The sequence below is a fragment of the Daktulosphaira vitifoliae genome, unplaced genomic scaffold (assembly GCF_025091365.1).
Source record: "Daktulosphaira vitifoliae isolate Bord-2020 unplaced genomic scaffold, ASM2509136v1 Scaffold_4, whole genome shotgun sequence".
In the NCBI taxonomy this organism is placed as follows: Eukaryota; Metazoa; Arthropoda; class Insecta; order Hemiptera; family Phylloxeridae; genus Daktulosphaira; species Daktulosphaira vitifoliae.
Genome location: NW_026099575.1, coordinates 4,775,917 through 4,792,010, shown reverse-complemented (window position 1 = coordinate 4,792,010; position 16,094 = coordinate 4,775,917). Strand labels below are relative to the sequence as shown.

The 16,094-nt window shown below is 26.3% G+C and overlaps 3 protein-coding genes across 9 annotated transcripts in view; 2 read left to right on the top strand and 1 right to left on the bottom strand.

Annotated features, from left to right (window-relative positions):
- The window catches only part of LOC126904608 (uncharacterized), a 95,621-nt gene extending 90,675 nt beyond the window's left edge, over positions 1-4,946 (top strand). For 4 of the 5 annotated variants that reach the window (XM_050683766.1, XM_050683764.1, XM_050683765.1 and 1 more), the window contains 2 exons: positions 3,179-3,552; positions 3,611-4,946. In XM_050683766.1, the coding sequence (XP_050539723.1) occupies positions 3,346-3,552; positions 3,611-4,597 (1,194 nt within the window). In that variant the 5' untranslated portion in view covers positions 3,179-3,345 and the 3' untranslated portion in view covers positions 4,598-4,946. The remainder of the gene's footprint in view (positions 1-3,178; positions 3,553-3,610) is intronic. The other variant, XM_050683768.1, reaches the window with a different exon arrangement.
- Positions 4,947-6,392: 1,446 nt separating this feature from the next.
- On the bottom strand, positions 6,393-12,219 carry LOC126904607 (mitochondrial inner membrane protein OXA1L-like). 3 transcript variants are annotated; one of them, XM_050683760.1, is made up of 9 exons: positions 12,094-12,219; positions 11,727-11,948; positions 11,536-11,665; positions 11,325-11,468; positions 11,157-11,242; positions 10,932-11,096; positions 10,758-10,871; positions 6,736-6,895; positions 6,393-6,673 (listed from the first exon to the last, which is right to left on the bottom strand). In XM_050683760.1, the coding sequence occupies exons 1-9, from the start codon at positions 12,133-12,135 to the stop codon at positions 6,519-6,521; spliced, it is 1,218 nt and encodes a 405-aa protein (XP_050539717.1). In that variant the 5' UTR covers positions 12,136-12,219; the 3' UTR covers positions 6,393-6,518. The 3 variants fall into 3 exon arrangements, with proteins under 3 accessions (XP_050539717.1, XP_050539716.1, XP_050539718.1); XM_050683759.1 differs by having other exon boundaries at positions 11,536-11,668; positions 12,094-12,218; XM_050683761.1 differs by lacking the exon at positions 12,094-12,219 and having other exon boundaries at positions 11,536-11,668; positions 11,727-11,761; positions 11,854-11,871.
- Positions 12,220-13,249: 1,030 nt separating this feature from the next.
- LOC126904600 (importin-4-like) overlaps positions 13,250-16,094 on the top strand; it is a 9,147-nt gene continuing 6,302 nt past the window's right edge. Inside the window, exons 1-10 of the mRNA XM_050683747.1 lie at positions 13,250-13,448; positions 13,508-13,680; positions 13,744-13,918; positions 14,060-14,245; positions 14,307-14,564; positions 14,678-14,860; positions 14,942-15,160; positions 15,214-15,478; positions 15,584-15,700; positions 15,775-16,025. Of these exons, the coding sequence (XP_050539704.1) occupies positions 13,374-13,448; positions 13,508-13,680; positions 13,744-13,918; positions 14,060-14,245; positions 14,307-14,564; positions 14,678-14,860; positions 14,942-15,160; positions 15,214-15,478; positions 15,584-15,700; positions 15,775-16,025 (1,902 nt within the window). The 5' untranslated portion in view covers positions 13,250-13,373. The remainder of the gene's footprint in view (positions 13,449-13,507; positions 13,681-13,743; positions 13,919-14,059; positions 14,246-14,306; positions 14,565-14,677; positions 14,861-14,941; positions 15,161-15,213; positions 15,479-15,583; positions 15,701-15,774; positions 16,026-16,094) is intronic.

Below are 16,094 nucleotides of genomic sequence, written 5' to 3'. Positions count from 1 at the left end.
AGATTGTTTTCAGCCAATATTTAAATTATATTTTTTTGAACTATACATAATGCTATACAAAAAAATTTCTATTCTTGATTTCTTTCTAGAAATTTCTAGAAATTTTAGAAATTCAAATTTCTAGAAATTTGAATTCTAGAAATTTTTTTGTATAGCATTATGTATAGTTCAAAAAAATATAATTTAAATATTGGCTGAAAACAATCTATAGTGATTANATTTTCTATTCTTGATTTCATAGAAATTGTTTCTAAAATATAACACATTTTATTCAATAAATTTAATAATTATTTATTATATTTTTATAAAATGTCATTCGATTTATTAATAATCCAATAATTTTTTTAAATGAAAAAAAAAACGCTTCGATGCAAATTTTTAGATAGTGTTTCATTTATATGNAAAAAAAAACGCTTCGATGCAAATTTTTAGATAGTGTTTCATTTATATGTATTCCAAAAGCTACATGATTAGCTAGTTCCTTATTAATAGCCTGATTAATATAAAGTATGTCGAATGAAAAAGGGATATAAAATTATTTCTCATAAAAAATTGTGTTGATCATTACACTTTTCAATAAGTTATAGCATTATAAAGTTGAAAATGTAAAAAATAAAATCGAGAAATTTCACACAAAAATAGCATTTGGTAGCCATTTTCTTCGTGAAGACAAAATAAAGTCCGAAATTCTTTATTTCTATAATAAAGTTAATTACATTAGCTTTATTTTAAGATATATATAAAAGGGTCAGACTTTCTAGAACACTTTCAAAAGTGAAGTTAAATAAGTTAATTTTTTGTGAACAAATTGTCATTATAAATCCCTTCCTGTGGACAGGTAAAGGGTTAAATTTATAAAAAAAATATACCAAATTATAGGTAAAGACATCAAGCATCTATAAAAAAAAAATTATATTGATTTATCCATTTACGGGATACGAGGTAAATTTTTTCAATTTTTGAGGGTAGTATCTTCGACTAGTTACGATTTGTGATCTTTTAACGTATCGTTGAAAGAAATCAGTTCCATGAGAGCTGAGAAAAAATGGTAACAGACACAAAAAAAAACACATCATAGTAAAACCAATACCTTCTCAGCTTCGCATCAAAACTAAAACAACTTCGTAATATTATGACTATATTTATAGCATTTAATGTAAACTGTTTATCCTCATTGGTCCTTAATGTTTATAATGTTATGGTATTAAGTAAAACGTTAAAGCTATGGCCTGTTGATGAAATTTAATATTATTATTAACTATCTAGTGTCTAGTAATTTGTATTGTTACATTATGTGAACAATAATTGTACTTAAACAATTTTAACAACATGAATTGACACCATTAAAATTGTATTATAAATATAGCATAAATAATAAACCCAGAAAATTTAAGAACAATATGGGGTGGTCGTGCAACCAATTCTGGTTGATTTGGCATAGATTGACCCTAAGCTTATTATATATTTTAAAATAGACTACATGTCATATTTAAAGTGATAATAATTAATAATTCCCAAATATTTTCTATTATTATTAAATGAGATTACAAATTTTTCATTTATTAAATGCTCATTTTGCATAATATAACAAAATAAAGGACAGCCTTCCTATTGCAAGGAAACCAAAAATGTAAACAATTCAAATTTTAAATCCCGTTTACTATTTTCTTTTTAAATAGTGCAGATAATTTTATTTACTCATAAATACTTTAGATTTTAATTCTAAAAAAATATTAAGTTTAAAGCCATGTTAGATTTTAATTTAAGCCAATTAATTTTATTTTAATTTAACCCTTTATCTGTCCACAGGAAGGGATTTATAATGACAATTTGTTCACAAAAAATTAACTTATTTAACTTCACTTTTGAAAGTGTTCTAGAAAGTCTGACCTTTTTATATATATCTTAAAATAAAGTTAATGTAATTAACTTTATTATAGAAATAAAGAATTTCGGACTTTATTTTGTCTTCACGAAGAAAATGGCTACCATATGCTATTTTTGTGTGAAATTTCTCGATTTTATTTTTTACATTTTCAACTTTATAATGCTATAACTTATTGAAAAGTGTAATGATCAACACAATTTTATTATGAGAAATAATTTTATATCCCTTTTTCATTCGACATACTTTATATTAATCAGGCTATTAATAAGGAACTAGCTAATCATGTAGCTTTTGGAATAATCCAATAATTTTTTTAAATGAAACACTATCTAAAAATTTGCATCGAAGCGTTTTTTTTTTATTCAACTATGCCTCGTCACCATTGTACTGCGACTCCCTTGTTTTTNCATTGTACCGCGACTCCCTTGTTTTTTATAGTGATTTTCAAATGTGGTATTGTATAGTGTATAATCTATGTTTCAACTAAATTTCAAATTTATAAAACAATTTTCTTGGGATTTAGAAGAGGCCTACAATGTTAGACATTTTATAAATATACAATAAATAATTATTAAATTTGTTGCATAAAATGTGTTATATTTTAGAAACTATTTCTATGAAATCAAGAATAGAAAATTTGTTGTATAACATTATGTATAAACCAAAAAAATATAATTTAAATATTGGCTGAAAACAATCTATAGTGATTGATTATTAAATAACATATTTTACTTTGAATTAATGAAAAATATTGTTTTAGCAACGTTATTTGTCGTTGGCCAATTAAGTCTTGTTTACTTTTTATTTAAGCCAATTAATATAACAAAATATTTTTTACAATTGGCCAACAATTATTAAAATGTTTGATAAAATGTAATTAATTTAAGTTACAAACCGTAACAGTATGTTAATTAAATAAAGCTACTGTAAATTCCTTAAAAATGAATTATATCTTAAAAACTATTTCTATTAATCAAAGAGTAGGCANACTGTCAATTCCTTAAAAATGAATTATATCTTAAAAACTATTTCTATAAATCAAAGAGTAGGCATATTTTTTATAACATTCATTCGATAATAACTTATTTCGGTCACTAAATTATAGTTGATTTTTATTCGTATGTATACGTGTATAATTCAAAAAAATATAATTTAAATATTGGCTAAAAACAATTTATGGCGCTCGTGAATAAAATATTTACTTTTGAAATAATTTGTTACTGGCCAAAAAAATCGGGAAAAAATTAGTATAAAAGATCTAGTAAACTAAAAATTCATTGGGACTTTTAGTCTAACCTGCGAAGAAAGAACATATAAGCTCTTGTGGAAGCCATCTAGTCTATAAGTCTCAGTCGCGTCGAAATCAAATTTCAAAAATCTTGAAAACAACGCGACATTCGCAAGTCGAACATATTGACTATTTCCAAAAATAGCCGTCGAATTCACTTGCAATAATTATGGAACCGTTAGAGAGAGGAGATCGGATCGTCATAAGATATTATGACTACTTGCAAAATTTAACCGTTATCAAAGTAAATGACAAGAATCGTGAACAGCCCGAAGAGTATCGAGTTAAACTCCGAGGAATAAGTGGAGAATTTTTTGACACGTCCTCTATGAATATACTTACCAATGTCATCAAAAAGAAAGAAATATTTAACATCGTAAGTGAAAAAAAAATATGTGTACATAGCATAGATATTTATACTTATATTTTTAAAGGCACTCATTGACAAAAACGAACTCGTATTAACATATTCAACATCTCAAAAATGTCTCAACACTCAGATTTGGAATGCTGAGAATTTGAAACCCAAAAACGTCGGCAATAAATATGAGAAGACTTATGCAAAGAAGAACGCATATAAACCTGGACTTAAGCCGAACAATTACGCAACATATAATGCCAAACGTTATACGGCCCAAGATAGACTAATGAAATACCGTAAAACTGAGGAGCCACAAATCGTTCATCAAACAAATAAATTCAAACAGCCCGAAAATAAACAACTGTACAACACCGATAATACACGTTATTCAGCTCAAGACCGACTTAAACAATACAAGAACATCGTTACTTCAAAAGAACCGCAGCTTACACAATACGACATTAAGACCACAGATATGAACCGATGTGAAATTGAAGAAAAATGTTGCAAAGAACAAAATCTCAGCACTGACATAACAGAAGACCCGTGTACTAAGAAACGTACATTAAAACTAGGCGAGACGCAAAAAGTTAGTTATTTATATTTATCATACAATCAATCTATTATTACAATAATCTTTCCACAGATAATGATAGTTCAAAAACGAACGAAGACATGTTATCTGGTACACACGATGGAGAGTAGAAAGTCGGTAATCACCTTGTGTGATAAACTACGCAAAATTGAAAATAACTTAAAACGTATCGAGAAAGTTGAGAAGTACGACATGTGCTTGATATTTTTTGGCGCTGAATGGTACCGTGGGAAAATTATGGACGAGACGAACGATGGTATGTTGAAAATTTACTTGATTGACACAGCACAAGTGATGTTCTTTAACCGAAAAGAAGTCTATGAGATGCCAAAACACTTCGAAGGAGAGTCATTATTAATTGAAATCGTCGTAACACCTCCGCCAAATGAAATGCTGACTACAGTTTTTGCTAACGTAGAAGCAATAAAAAATATTGGACCGAGTACGGTGGTGAAACTGATTTAATTACAACTTGCTATACTGCCTCATAACTCCTATTAATTTGCATTCGACAGTCAACGGAAGATTACGTGCTGACAATGATGTCTTTTTCCATTAAAAATACTCTTGTTTATTTATTATGAACTATTTGCATTTTCATCCGACTTCTTTATTTATTGTTTATATATTTGTTTGTAGTTACATTATTTAATTTTTCGTTTTTTTGCTATTTTGTTAATTTTTTTTGTTCAATTATCTGTTTAATTTAAATAAAGTTGTTTGACACTTATAAAACATTGTTATCATCTAATTTTACCTTACTTATTTTGTACGTCAATTAGTTAATACAATTTCAATTGTAAATTTGCCAAAAAATTGCATGTCACTAGTTAAAATAGAGTATATGAAAATAATTTTACTCATATAGTCTACGTTAACATATCTATGATTAAATGTCTACAATGACAACTACTAATACTATGATGAGTTGGCCCACTGTAAAATATGTCCCTCCGTTTACAGTTTTACTGCAACAAATACATTTTATTAACAAAACGCCATTATCTCAATACATGAAAACTTATATGTTGCCATCTCGGTGGTCTGCTAACTTGCCACCTTAACCTGATAATCGCACGGTATAATAAATAGCGTATACAATCTAATCAGAACAAATCGGTACATACAACTTTTACTTTAAGTCACTCTGCCCGTGCTGAACTCTAAATAGTACTTCCATTCCCTCCTTCGATATAGTGAAACATTTAGGTTTAACTATTGATAAACTATTAAAATGGAGCAACCATATTCGTAATATTTTAAACTTATGACTTTGCTTTCTTCGCCTGTTCGTAATAAATTTATAATAATTAATAAAAATAATTTTAAAGCATACATATATACAAAAATAAGTAAAGTAAAACTTCGATTTGGCGTCCCCATCGAGACCATGACTGTGACGGTTATTAACCGAATAGAAGGTTAACAGAAATTTTGTAACAAACAAATAAAAAACATATTGAATAAAACAAAAATATATTTTTTATAGTAAAATATTCCAACAGCTTCAATATAAAGTACATTCATATAAATTATACAAAACAATGAGTTATTTTTTTTTGTTTTTTCGAAGCTTTTAAAGCGGCAATGTTGCATATTTTACGAAGAAGACCTGCGTTATATTTGCCTACTGTGGTACTTCAAAACAGTCGATGCACTTGGATAATATGGCCTCCGGAGTGTCTTGTAGTCTGGTTTGATTTGTTACTAATCTTTGACGGCAATAACGTTGTATTATAAATGTTATAATTATTCAATTCATTATTTTAGTTGCAAAATAAAAAAATAAATTAAATTACTATGATAATATTGTAAAATATTTTAATAAATAATCATGGTTTTATTCTAGTAGTTAGAATATTCTCTCTTCATAAATATCAGTTAATAATTTTTTCATCGCATTATTAATTTGATGTCTTGTATAAGGTGATTTTAAAATATAAGAACAGAAACGTTATTATGTTCTATGTGATGACTAATTATGTTTCAATTTTGCGATAAAAGAATTAAAGTTATAATATACATAAATATACCCACCTGAGAAGTACAACAAAATGAAAAAAACGACAAGTTGGATGTAAAATTTTATAACTTTTCTTAATTAACATTAAAAATATCGTAAGATCTTTAAGTAAAATCTTTAAAAAAAAACGTATTATTTTAATGTCAGACACAAAAAAATAAACACATCATGGTAAAATTAATACACCATGAGGATGAATGAAGCAGGTAGATCTGTTATATTTTAACTCAAGTGAAATATTACTTATGAATTAGTAAATCATATATTCAATTAACATTTTTATTAAATAATTTTCTTTTTACTACTCTATTTATGTACAGTATAAATAAATCTATAACCTTAAAAAATATTAACAAATTAATATTATTTACGCTGCTTTTCTTTTTTTAAGCCTCCTTCAATAGAAGCATCATATTTAAATGTGCTAATAGGTGATGATTTAGATATTTGTTTAAGCTTCATATTATTTATATATTCTCTTTCTTCAATTTCTTTAATAATTTTCATGTTTTTCCAGGCTAAAATGTTATGCAGAAATATAAGTAGCACACTTATTTAAAAAATAATATATTTATCTTACATTCTTTAAAATCATCAACAAAACCACCATTTTTTGTTCCAGATTCTTTAGTTTTCATATCATCATCAATGTTAAAATATTTTCTGACTTTAGGAATTTTCAAGAACATTACTTGACATAGAGAAATAAAGTTAGTTGATGCCCAATATAAACAAACAGCCTAAAATAAAATAAAATCTATATAAATGATTTTACTTAGTACCTATAAATAATTCAAAAACTATTTGGATTAGTACATGAATTACAACCCAATAATAAATTATACTAGATTAAAATATTATGTCTGATTATTATAGCTCATAATAATAATACTTCAAATATTTTTGTTTGTATAAAAATAGATATCTCCGGTGATTTAATTAGGGTAAGGGTTAAATAGAGGCACTTTTAAGAAAATCTTTTACTTTTCTATCAAGTGAAAAAAATTGAATCTTGTTTATATTTTTATTTTGGGGAAACTTATAATCCTTACCTTCACTAAATTATGCCCCAAATAATTTTGTTTAACCATTCTACTTAAAATTATATAGTACCTGAAATATGATTATTGACCATTTTGTTGCCTTTGATTTTTAGTTTTATAACATATATGCATTAATAAATATTAAACTAATTATAACTAATTCATTGAAAATGTAGATCGTTTTTTCATAGTTAATAAATAAAAAAAATCAGACATTGTTGCAACAGTTACTTATACTTTCATGTATTTTTATTATAAAACTACAGAATTTATCAAAAAATAAAAATTGTATTGGCATTAAACAGAAACAAATTGTTAAGAACAAAAAATGTCTCAATAAGTTTACAAAAAGCAATAGTTAATACCACAAAAACAAATCAGAAATTGTATTATTTTTAGCACAATGTTGTTACTTCGTTGCTTATTATTAAGCTTATAGCCTAATAAATATTAAGACTTATAGCTCTAAAAAATACATTAATATGCTTTTATATAAATCGTAGCATAACTTCAAACTTAAATAGAACAACTTTTTTTCCTCGCTTTTATCATAACTACTTGGGTCAACCAACTTCAAAAATATTTTTTTATACTTTCAAATATTTATTTTCGACAGTACATTTTTTAAAAATTTTCTTCTTCAAGTGCCATATTTATTAATGAACGTTAGCAATCATGTTAGTAATTTGATCTTTATTAATGGCTATTTTGTATAAAGATATAATAGATGTATTGAACCATTTTTTGAGATTATCCAACCAAGAAATTTGAGGTCTTCCACGGCTCCTCTTTCCAACTATTTTATCCTGGATTATAAATTATAGTAAACTATATTTTTCTGGATATCCCATAACTGTCTTAGATACTGAAGTTCTCACTACTTTAAGTTCTTTACTTGTTCTTTTTAGTACACTGATATTCGCTATGTGATCCCACTAACTAATTTTTAATACTTTGTGGTATATACACATCTCAAATACTTGGATTCGATTGATTGAAATTTTTGATAGATTTGTTATTAAGTATTTGTATCTTTTAAGATGCTTTCTGGAGATTTTGATACTATTCTAGGTGCTTCTTTAATTTTTTTATGTAAATTTTCACCAACCCTCATATAATTTGTAATTTCTTTACATTCATTTGGGAAATGTTCTTTTTTTGCAATTCATATTTCTCTTTTTATTTGTCTGTGGATTTGTTTATATGCCTTCTTCTTTCATTCATTAAATTAAGAATCTTGTCAGTTATCTGTGGTTTTTTCTTGGTTTTAATAATCTGCTCTAATTTATTTTTGGCTACTTATGTAATGGGACTTTTTAAATGATTGCCCTATTTTATCGATGCTGACTTCCGATTTTTCATTTACTATCTTATCTTGTATCAATTCTATTCTACTTTCTATGTCTGCTATTAGTTCATCTTGTATTTTCTCATTGTCAGAATTTCTAAATTTAATTAATTTTTCTGAGTTAGTTGTTTTATTCTCATAGTTTTAGTTATTAGTAAGGTGGACATATGCCCATGCATATGGCTGGTCCAATGTGCACACCTCATACCAAATTGTCATGATTCGGTTTACACACCTAGGTGTTATTACTTTATACCTATCATTGTATAAGAGTGGACTAACAAGTCACCCCATGTAGATGACCTAAGAGTCCTGTCTTTCCAGCAAAGTTAAGTATCTCTATGGGTCTTAGGTTTTTTATATCTTCATTTTCAGGAAAAGGTTTAATCAAGTAGTTTGATCTTAGTGTGTACAAGGCTTCACATTCGCACATAATGTGAAATAAGTCTTCCTCTTCTACTCCACACTTCATGCACAATGGTGTTTCAGATACCCCCATTGCATAAAGATGTTTAAGCAAATGACCATGTCCTGTCAGTAGACCAGTCAGGGTGCTTATTTGATGTCTAGTCATGCTATTAAGATCACCCAGCAATAAACCAGGAGTCTTGATAAACATTTTAGATTGTCTAGGTATTACCAAGTACTTCCAGATTTTCGTGTGTTGTGCTCTGCACCAATTCTTGGGTAGCGCTTTGAGCGATTTCTCAGTGAGTCCTACAACTGGTTTTAGTTCAGCATATGTGTTCTCTACTCCTTTTTTAGCTAGAAAGTCAACTTTTTCATTCCCAATGACATCGTTGTGTCCTGGCACCCACGCTAGTGTAAATTTGTTGAACCTCGATAGTGATTCTAAAGTTACCCTGTATTCAAGGACAAACTTTAAATTCACCTGATAATTGTAGAGTGCTTTCAGGGCCGCTTGACTATCATGTTATTTTCTTAAGTTTAATCTTGACTATTGCTTATAGTAAATTGTGATCTGAATGGACATCTGCTCATGATAAGTTTGAACTATTTGAATTGTAATATCTATAGAATTTCATTTATATCCATCGTTACATGAAAACAATTGTGGATGACTAACAAAATACAAAATCGTAAATACAATCATTCAACAACATAATGGTCACATCGGTAAACATGTAGCTTATCACATAAAAAACCAAAAAATACATATTATTTAATCAGTTTATTTTCTGAACATAATAAACTGGAGCCAATCATTTTTCATATATAGTTATTTCAAATACAAAATAGGTAATTTTTTTTTTTTTTAATTGAAAATACTAATACTCACCAAAATTTTAAAAATATGCTAAATAAAAGTAGAAATAGCAAAATATATCCCAATATAAGAATATTAAAAAAAAATGCAAAAATATGCAATATAAAATTATATATTTGAAATCATTATACTCTGAAAGGTATTTATATATTATTCTGCTATGTCTAGTAAGTATATGTATATACTATACGATCCTAAGCATACTTATTATATGTAAATTTTATACAATTTGAAATTAACAATATATAGATTACTTCTATTGTAGTCTAAAAGATCATGGTTTTATTAAAAATTTATCATGAATATACTATCATTATACTCAACTATTAAGTTTTATTAATTTAATTAAGTTATCCTTAACTTAACTAACGAAAAAAAATCAGTGCTATAATTTTATTGTAAATATATATATAATATATATACATAAATGGATCCAATTTAATTTCTAATTTATACAATTTTTTATAATATTTACATAAAAATATACAGAGTGATCGGTTTATCAAAAACCATCAGATTACTCACAAATAAATACAATATTTTAAAAACAAATTTTTAATGTTTTTTAGTTACATATATTATTTAATTTGTCAGCTTATTATTAATTAATTAATATTAATTTAGAATCATCCCTTAAAACTTATATAGGTGTCAACTTTATATTTTCAAATGCCAATGAACACAATTAACTAGTTTTTTAAATAGAAATTGATCTATTTAAATATGTATGTAACCATTTGAAAAAAATAGTTGATATCCTAATAAGTCATTATTTATAACTAATAAATTAAAAATTTATGTAACTTAAAAAGAAAAACGAAAATTATTTTTTTTAATATTTTATTTATTTTGAGGTTAATCAGTGATTTATGATAAATTGAACACTCAGTATGACATTAATAATTGATATATAACTTGCTTACACCAGGGAAATTCATAATAAATGGAAATACAGCGAGGGGTAATACTCTTAATCCATATTTCACATATTTTCCATAAACAACACCTGAAGTAATTTTGCTTACATCAATTCCAAACTAAAACAAAATCTATAATAAGAATGAGAAATATTATTTATTTTTGTTTAGTAATATTACTTCTAGAGTTGTTCCAAGGGTAACCACAGTTACAAAGGGCATTATAAAATAAGGATCAGGTATAGTAAGATCCGAAAACCACCAGAGTCCTCCACACACTAAACTTTCAAGAGGAAGCATTGCCATTTCTCTTAGTCCCAAAAACATACTCAAAAATATAGGAAGCTAAAAATGAAGAACTCAGTCAATTAAATTGGGTAATTTCAGTAAGTAATTAAATACTACCTGTATAATAGGTAAAATCATACCCTTAATTGGATTAACTTGATGTGTTTGCAATAATTGCATCAAATCTTTTGATGCTTTTGTCACTATGAAAAAATAATAGAAACTAGTGAGTAATTCCTTAAAAATTGAAAATAAAACAACTGTTAACTATTTTAAAATAATTACTTTCATAAGGATTTCCTTGTAGTCTAAAATACGTTATTTGTCGTTGATAACTTTGGATTTGTGGCATAATATTATTCATTTTTACAGAGTGTCGCTGAGATGCAATAACTAAAGGAAACACTAACAAACGCAAAATTGTAGTGCCTAAAAAATGTCATTTAATAAAATTACTACATTTTATTTTTATTAATTTAATGACTTCCATAGATACCTGCTACTATTGTTAACCACCAAGGTATATCAAAGGTGATATGCATGAACTGTAATGCATTTTGAACTAAACCAACTGGAGTCCAAGAACCTAATCCAACATTTTGTAAAGTTTCGTCTTCTAAAACATTCTTCTATCAAAATTACTTGCAATTACTACTGATCTTGAAATAAATTATTTATTTAACTTACTAAAACATCAATGGGTTCAAATTGTGTTTCTGGAACTTCAGATATAAATTTTTCAGTTAAATTTTCATTATAAATAGGCTTATCATTTTTTGTATTTAAGTTTCGCATAGAAAAAACACATACATACAATTTATTATTAACTGTAAGTCTTTTAAATTTTGTAGAACTTATAAAAATATATTTTGAGTTATGAAATGAATGAAAGCTTTTTATTGGTTGAATCTATAACAAAAACATGATTTATAGATTAATTGTAATGCAATTTAAGGTGAATTTCATTTTGAAATTTAAAAAAACACCATATTTTTCAACTAGCATAATAAAGATAAATTCAAATAAATTAAGTATTTATAAAAATTACGCTTACTTTAGGCCGAAGAAATAAATTAATAAGAAATTTCATATTCATGATGAAGTCTTAAATTTTATATTTTTAATAAATGTTTGGAAACTCAAGTTTTTCTAATAACTAATACATTATTAGATAAATAGATAAGTATTTGTTTTAGAAAAAATTATCAACAGTAAAAAAATTTAAAATTGAATTTAAAAGCATACATTTGAGATAAGTTTTCGTCAAGAATAATTTATTCTTTGATTCTTATCACAAAATTATGATACGTTTATGAATCATACCGGTAGGTTTTTCATAAGGTTAATAGATAATTTGAGGTACCTAGAGCTGAAAGGAAATAAGTGACAACAAATTGATTCCATGAAAATTAAGAAATTATGTATTTTCAATCCATATGGCAAAAAAATCGATAATAAATAGCATTTTATTTAAAAAAATCTATTGCCCTTTGTAGTCAAACCAAAATAGAATATTTTATTTTTTAGTTTTACATCTACCTCATATTTTCCTTTTAAGTCACTATAACTCTAAAGATTTGGGATAATATTGAAGTGGATATTTGCTCACTATTAATTTTTAATAAAAAATCAAATAAAAATTTGTTTAATTTTTAATTGCTGCCTAGGGCACTCGCTTTCCCTAAATGCATCTCCGTTTTAGTATAACAATTATTGTTTTCTTTTAATGTCTTTTCTCAGGACATTGGGGAATTTTTGGTACAAAGAAATTTTTTTCTTATTATTAATTTTTATTTCTGCAAGCGCAATATTTTACTTTCATGATCATTTAAAACTTTTATAAATGTATTTAGTTATTTTGTATTCATACAATTTAAACTTTAATGGATAGTTTTAGACGTCGAGTTAAGTAAATATCTCCCAGTATTCCCATCAAAACATTTCCAAGATGCATGTATATGATATATATAAATTTTCAAATGGCTTAGTAAGTTTTTGACTATCTGAATAGTTATTAAAAATGATTTTGAAATATACTTATTTTAAATAATCTCTGAAATTTATAAACACTGTAGTATCTAAGCATTGCTAGAGATCCCATTTATTAATATTTGAACTTGATTTAAGGAGTATGTTGGTCACTCTTGATTTAAAAACTTTATCTTTAATTATTAACCAATAATGAACTTTTTGATAATAGTGATAAAATTCAGCAATAACGAGTTCCGGCCATGTGATTTCTGTTCGGTCTTTTGGATCCTTAAGAGTAATCTATCAACACGTGTTGGGCCGTATCCCTTGTAGTTTTATAAAAATAGAATTGACTTCGCAAAAATGATGGCTGATATTGCTGAAATGGAACGCATACTTAAATGTTTGCTTGAACCAAACAACGATATTATAAAACACGTATTTACAAATGCGATTATGCCGTCATTTTATGTCATATTACTTATTTGTATTTTCAGGCTACAGATGAACTAACTGGAGCATTAAAAAATCCTCAAACTTATGTTATTCTGTGTACTGTAATTAGTTCAAGTAAAGAAGATAGATTGAAAGAATATGCAGCCCTTGTAATAAGGAAGAAACTAAATAAAAGGAACACATGGACAGCTATATCATCTGATATTCGGGAACAGTAATTTAATTTCTTAAAATTTTACGAAATTAAGCCTTGAGTTCAATTCTATTACTTTTATAGAATGAAACAATTTTTATTAAAAACAGTTATTGACGAACCTAGTCTTCATGTAAAGAAACATATTCTTCAATTAATTGCTGTTATAGCCAAACATGAACTTATGAGAGGATCATGGAATGAATTGTTTAATTTTATTGAAACCTATATGAAAAGCAATGATACTAATGAAAGAAAGGTAACATGACATATTTTTAGTTATATCTGTTTAAATATTTTAATTATAAAGTAATGCATTTTCAACAAATTTAATTATAAATTTATTGTAGAATTATATTAATATTTAACAATTTATGTATATTAATTATCAATTTTGTAGTTTGGAATGTTTATTATTAAAAACTTATCAGATTATATTCCTCAAATGTTTGAACCACATATTTTAACATTTGTTAGTTATTTTACTACTATTCTAAGTACAATTGATGATGGCAATTCATCTGCGGCTTATGATACCATTATTGCTATGAATAATATTATTGAACTATCAGCTCAAGTACCTGAAGTAAGATTCACATTTAATTTGACACAATATTATGTTTATTTAACTAAATTTTGTGCATAAGGTTATGCAAGCTTATTCTAACTCGGTACCACGTGTTTTGAACATTATACTTTCACTTTCAACTTCTAATCCGGACAATGCATGTGATTGCTATCAGTTGTTAGGATCAATGTGTGAGTTTTCAATTCAGGCATTACTACCTCATTTGAAACAAGTTGTTCAAGTTTCTGCACAATTAGCTGGTAATAAGGACATAGATGAAACCTTAAGATGTAATAGTATTAATCTAATCTCTACCATTATTAGAAGCAAAAAGAAAGTAAGTAAATTGTATGTTAATTCTTTTATTATACATAATTAGTTATATTTTTTTTATTAAACATTTTTTAAATTCTTCTAAAAAAATATTAAAATTGTATTTTAATTTCTTAGATTCTAGTTAAGCTAAATTTATTGCAACCTATAATAGAATTGATGTTCAGCATTTTAAGTGAAGAAACTGATGATGATACTTGGTTTTTAGAAGAGTATGCATTAAATCCCATGAATTCAGCTGGAGACTGTTTAGCAGCTATTGCTGATGAAATATCTGCATCTACTTTCATGCCTATTATGGTATGTACTATTATTCCTCTTATATGTTTTATTTTCTGACTCTTGAACTCTTAAATTAGTTTAATGTTGTTTTGTGTTTAGATAAAGTTAATTGATGCTGCTTATACTTCCCAAGATCCCAATGCATTAAAAGCATCTTATATGACTATGGCTTATGTATCTGATGGTTGTTCAGAATATCTGAAAAAAAGTTATTTGAAACAATTTGTTACAGCAATTAAAATGGGATTAAACAGTACAAACGAAACTGTAAAATCTTCAGCTATGTACGCATTAGGTGAAGTTTCACAATATGTCCAGGTAAGTAAATTCATTTTTATATAATAAAAAATTCATTTTTCAAATTTATTCAGCCCCAAGTTAGTACATATGCAGCTGAAATATTACCTGAATTAATGAAAATGTTCAAAGAAAAATTAATTAAAGAATATACTAAATCTGAGTGTAGCTCTGAGGTCCGAATGATATTTTTTGCTCTTGATAAATACATAGATAGCATGGAAGGAGGTATTGAAGAATATTTGCCAGAAATGACTGGTGTTGTAATGGATATTTTAAGAAATGAAAAATGTTGTATTGAATTGAAAGATAAAGCTATTACTATTATGTGTAGTATAGGTATGATTCACTTACAAGTAAATTTATTTTTTTTATTTTTTAAACTTTTATTTTGTTTATATAACTAGTTTAAATGGTATTTAGCTTTATTTATTACATTTTCAGTTAAATCTGGTGGAGATTTAGTAGCCCCTTATTTTATACCTATCATGGAACTTCTTAATTGTTATTTAACTCCAGGGATTAATGAAAATTTAGAAAGTTTACAAATTATGGTTATTCGTATGTATTTTTATAGATAATATTGTTTTTAAATTAAAGTTTCTTATTATAAATTTGAAAAAAAAATTTTTTAGAACTCCTTTCTGAATTTGTGGAAGCCCTTGATCCCAAGCTTTTTGAACCCTATTTAGATTCAAGTTTAAAATGTGGACTATCACTTCTTCAAGAAGCTAAAGATAACCAACCAGAAGTTCGAGCTGTATGCTATGGACTTTTTAGTGCTGTTGCTAAAGTATCAGTTGATCATTTAATTCCTTACATGGATGTTGTCATGCAACATGTAATGAAAAGCCTGGAAAATTCAATCGACAGCGAATATACAGAAGTCTGTTAGTATTATTTAAAAAAAAATTTATAACGCTAATATTTTTTTTTTTTTTTTTTTTTTTTTTTT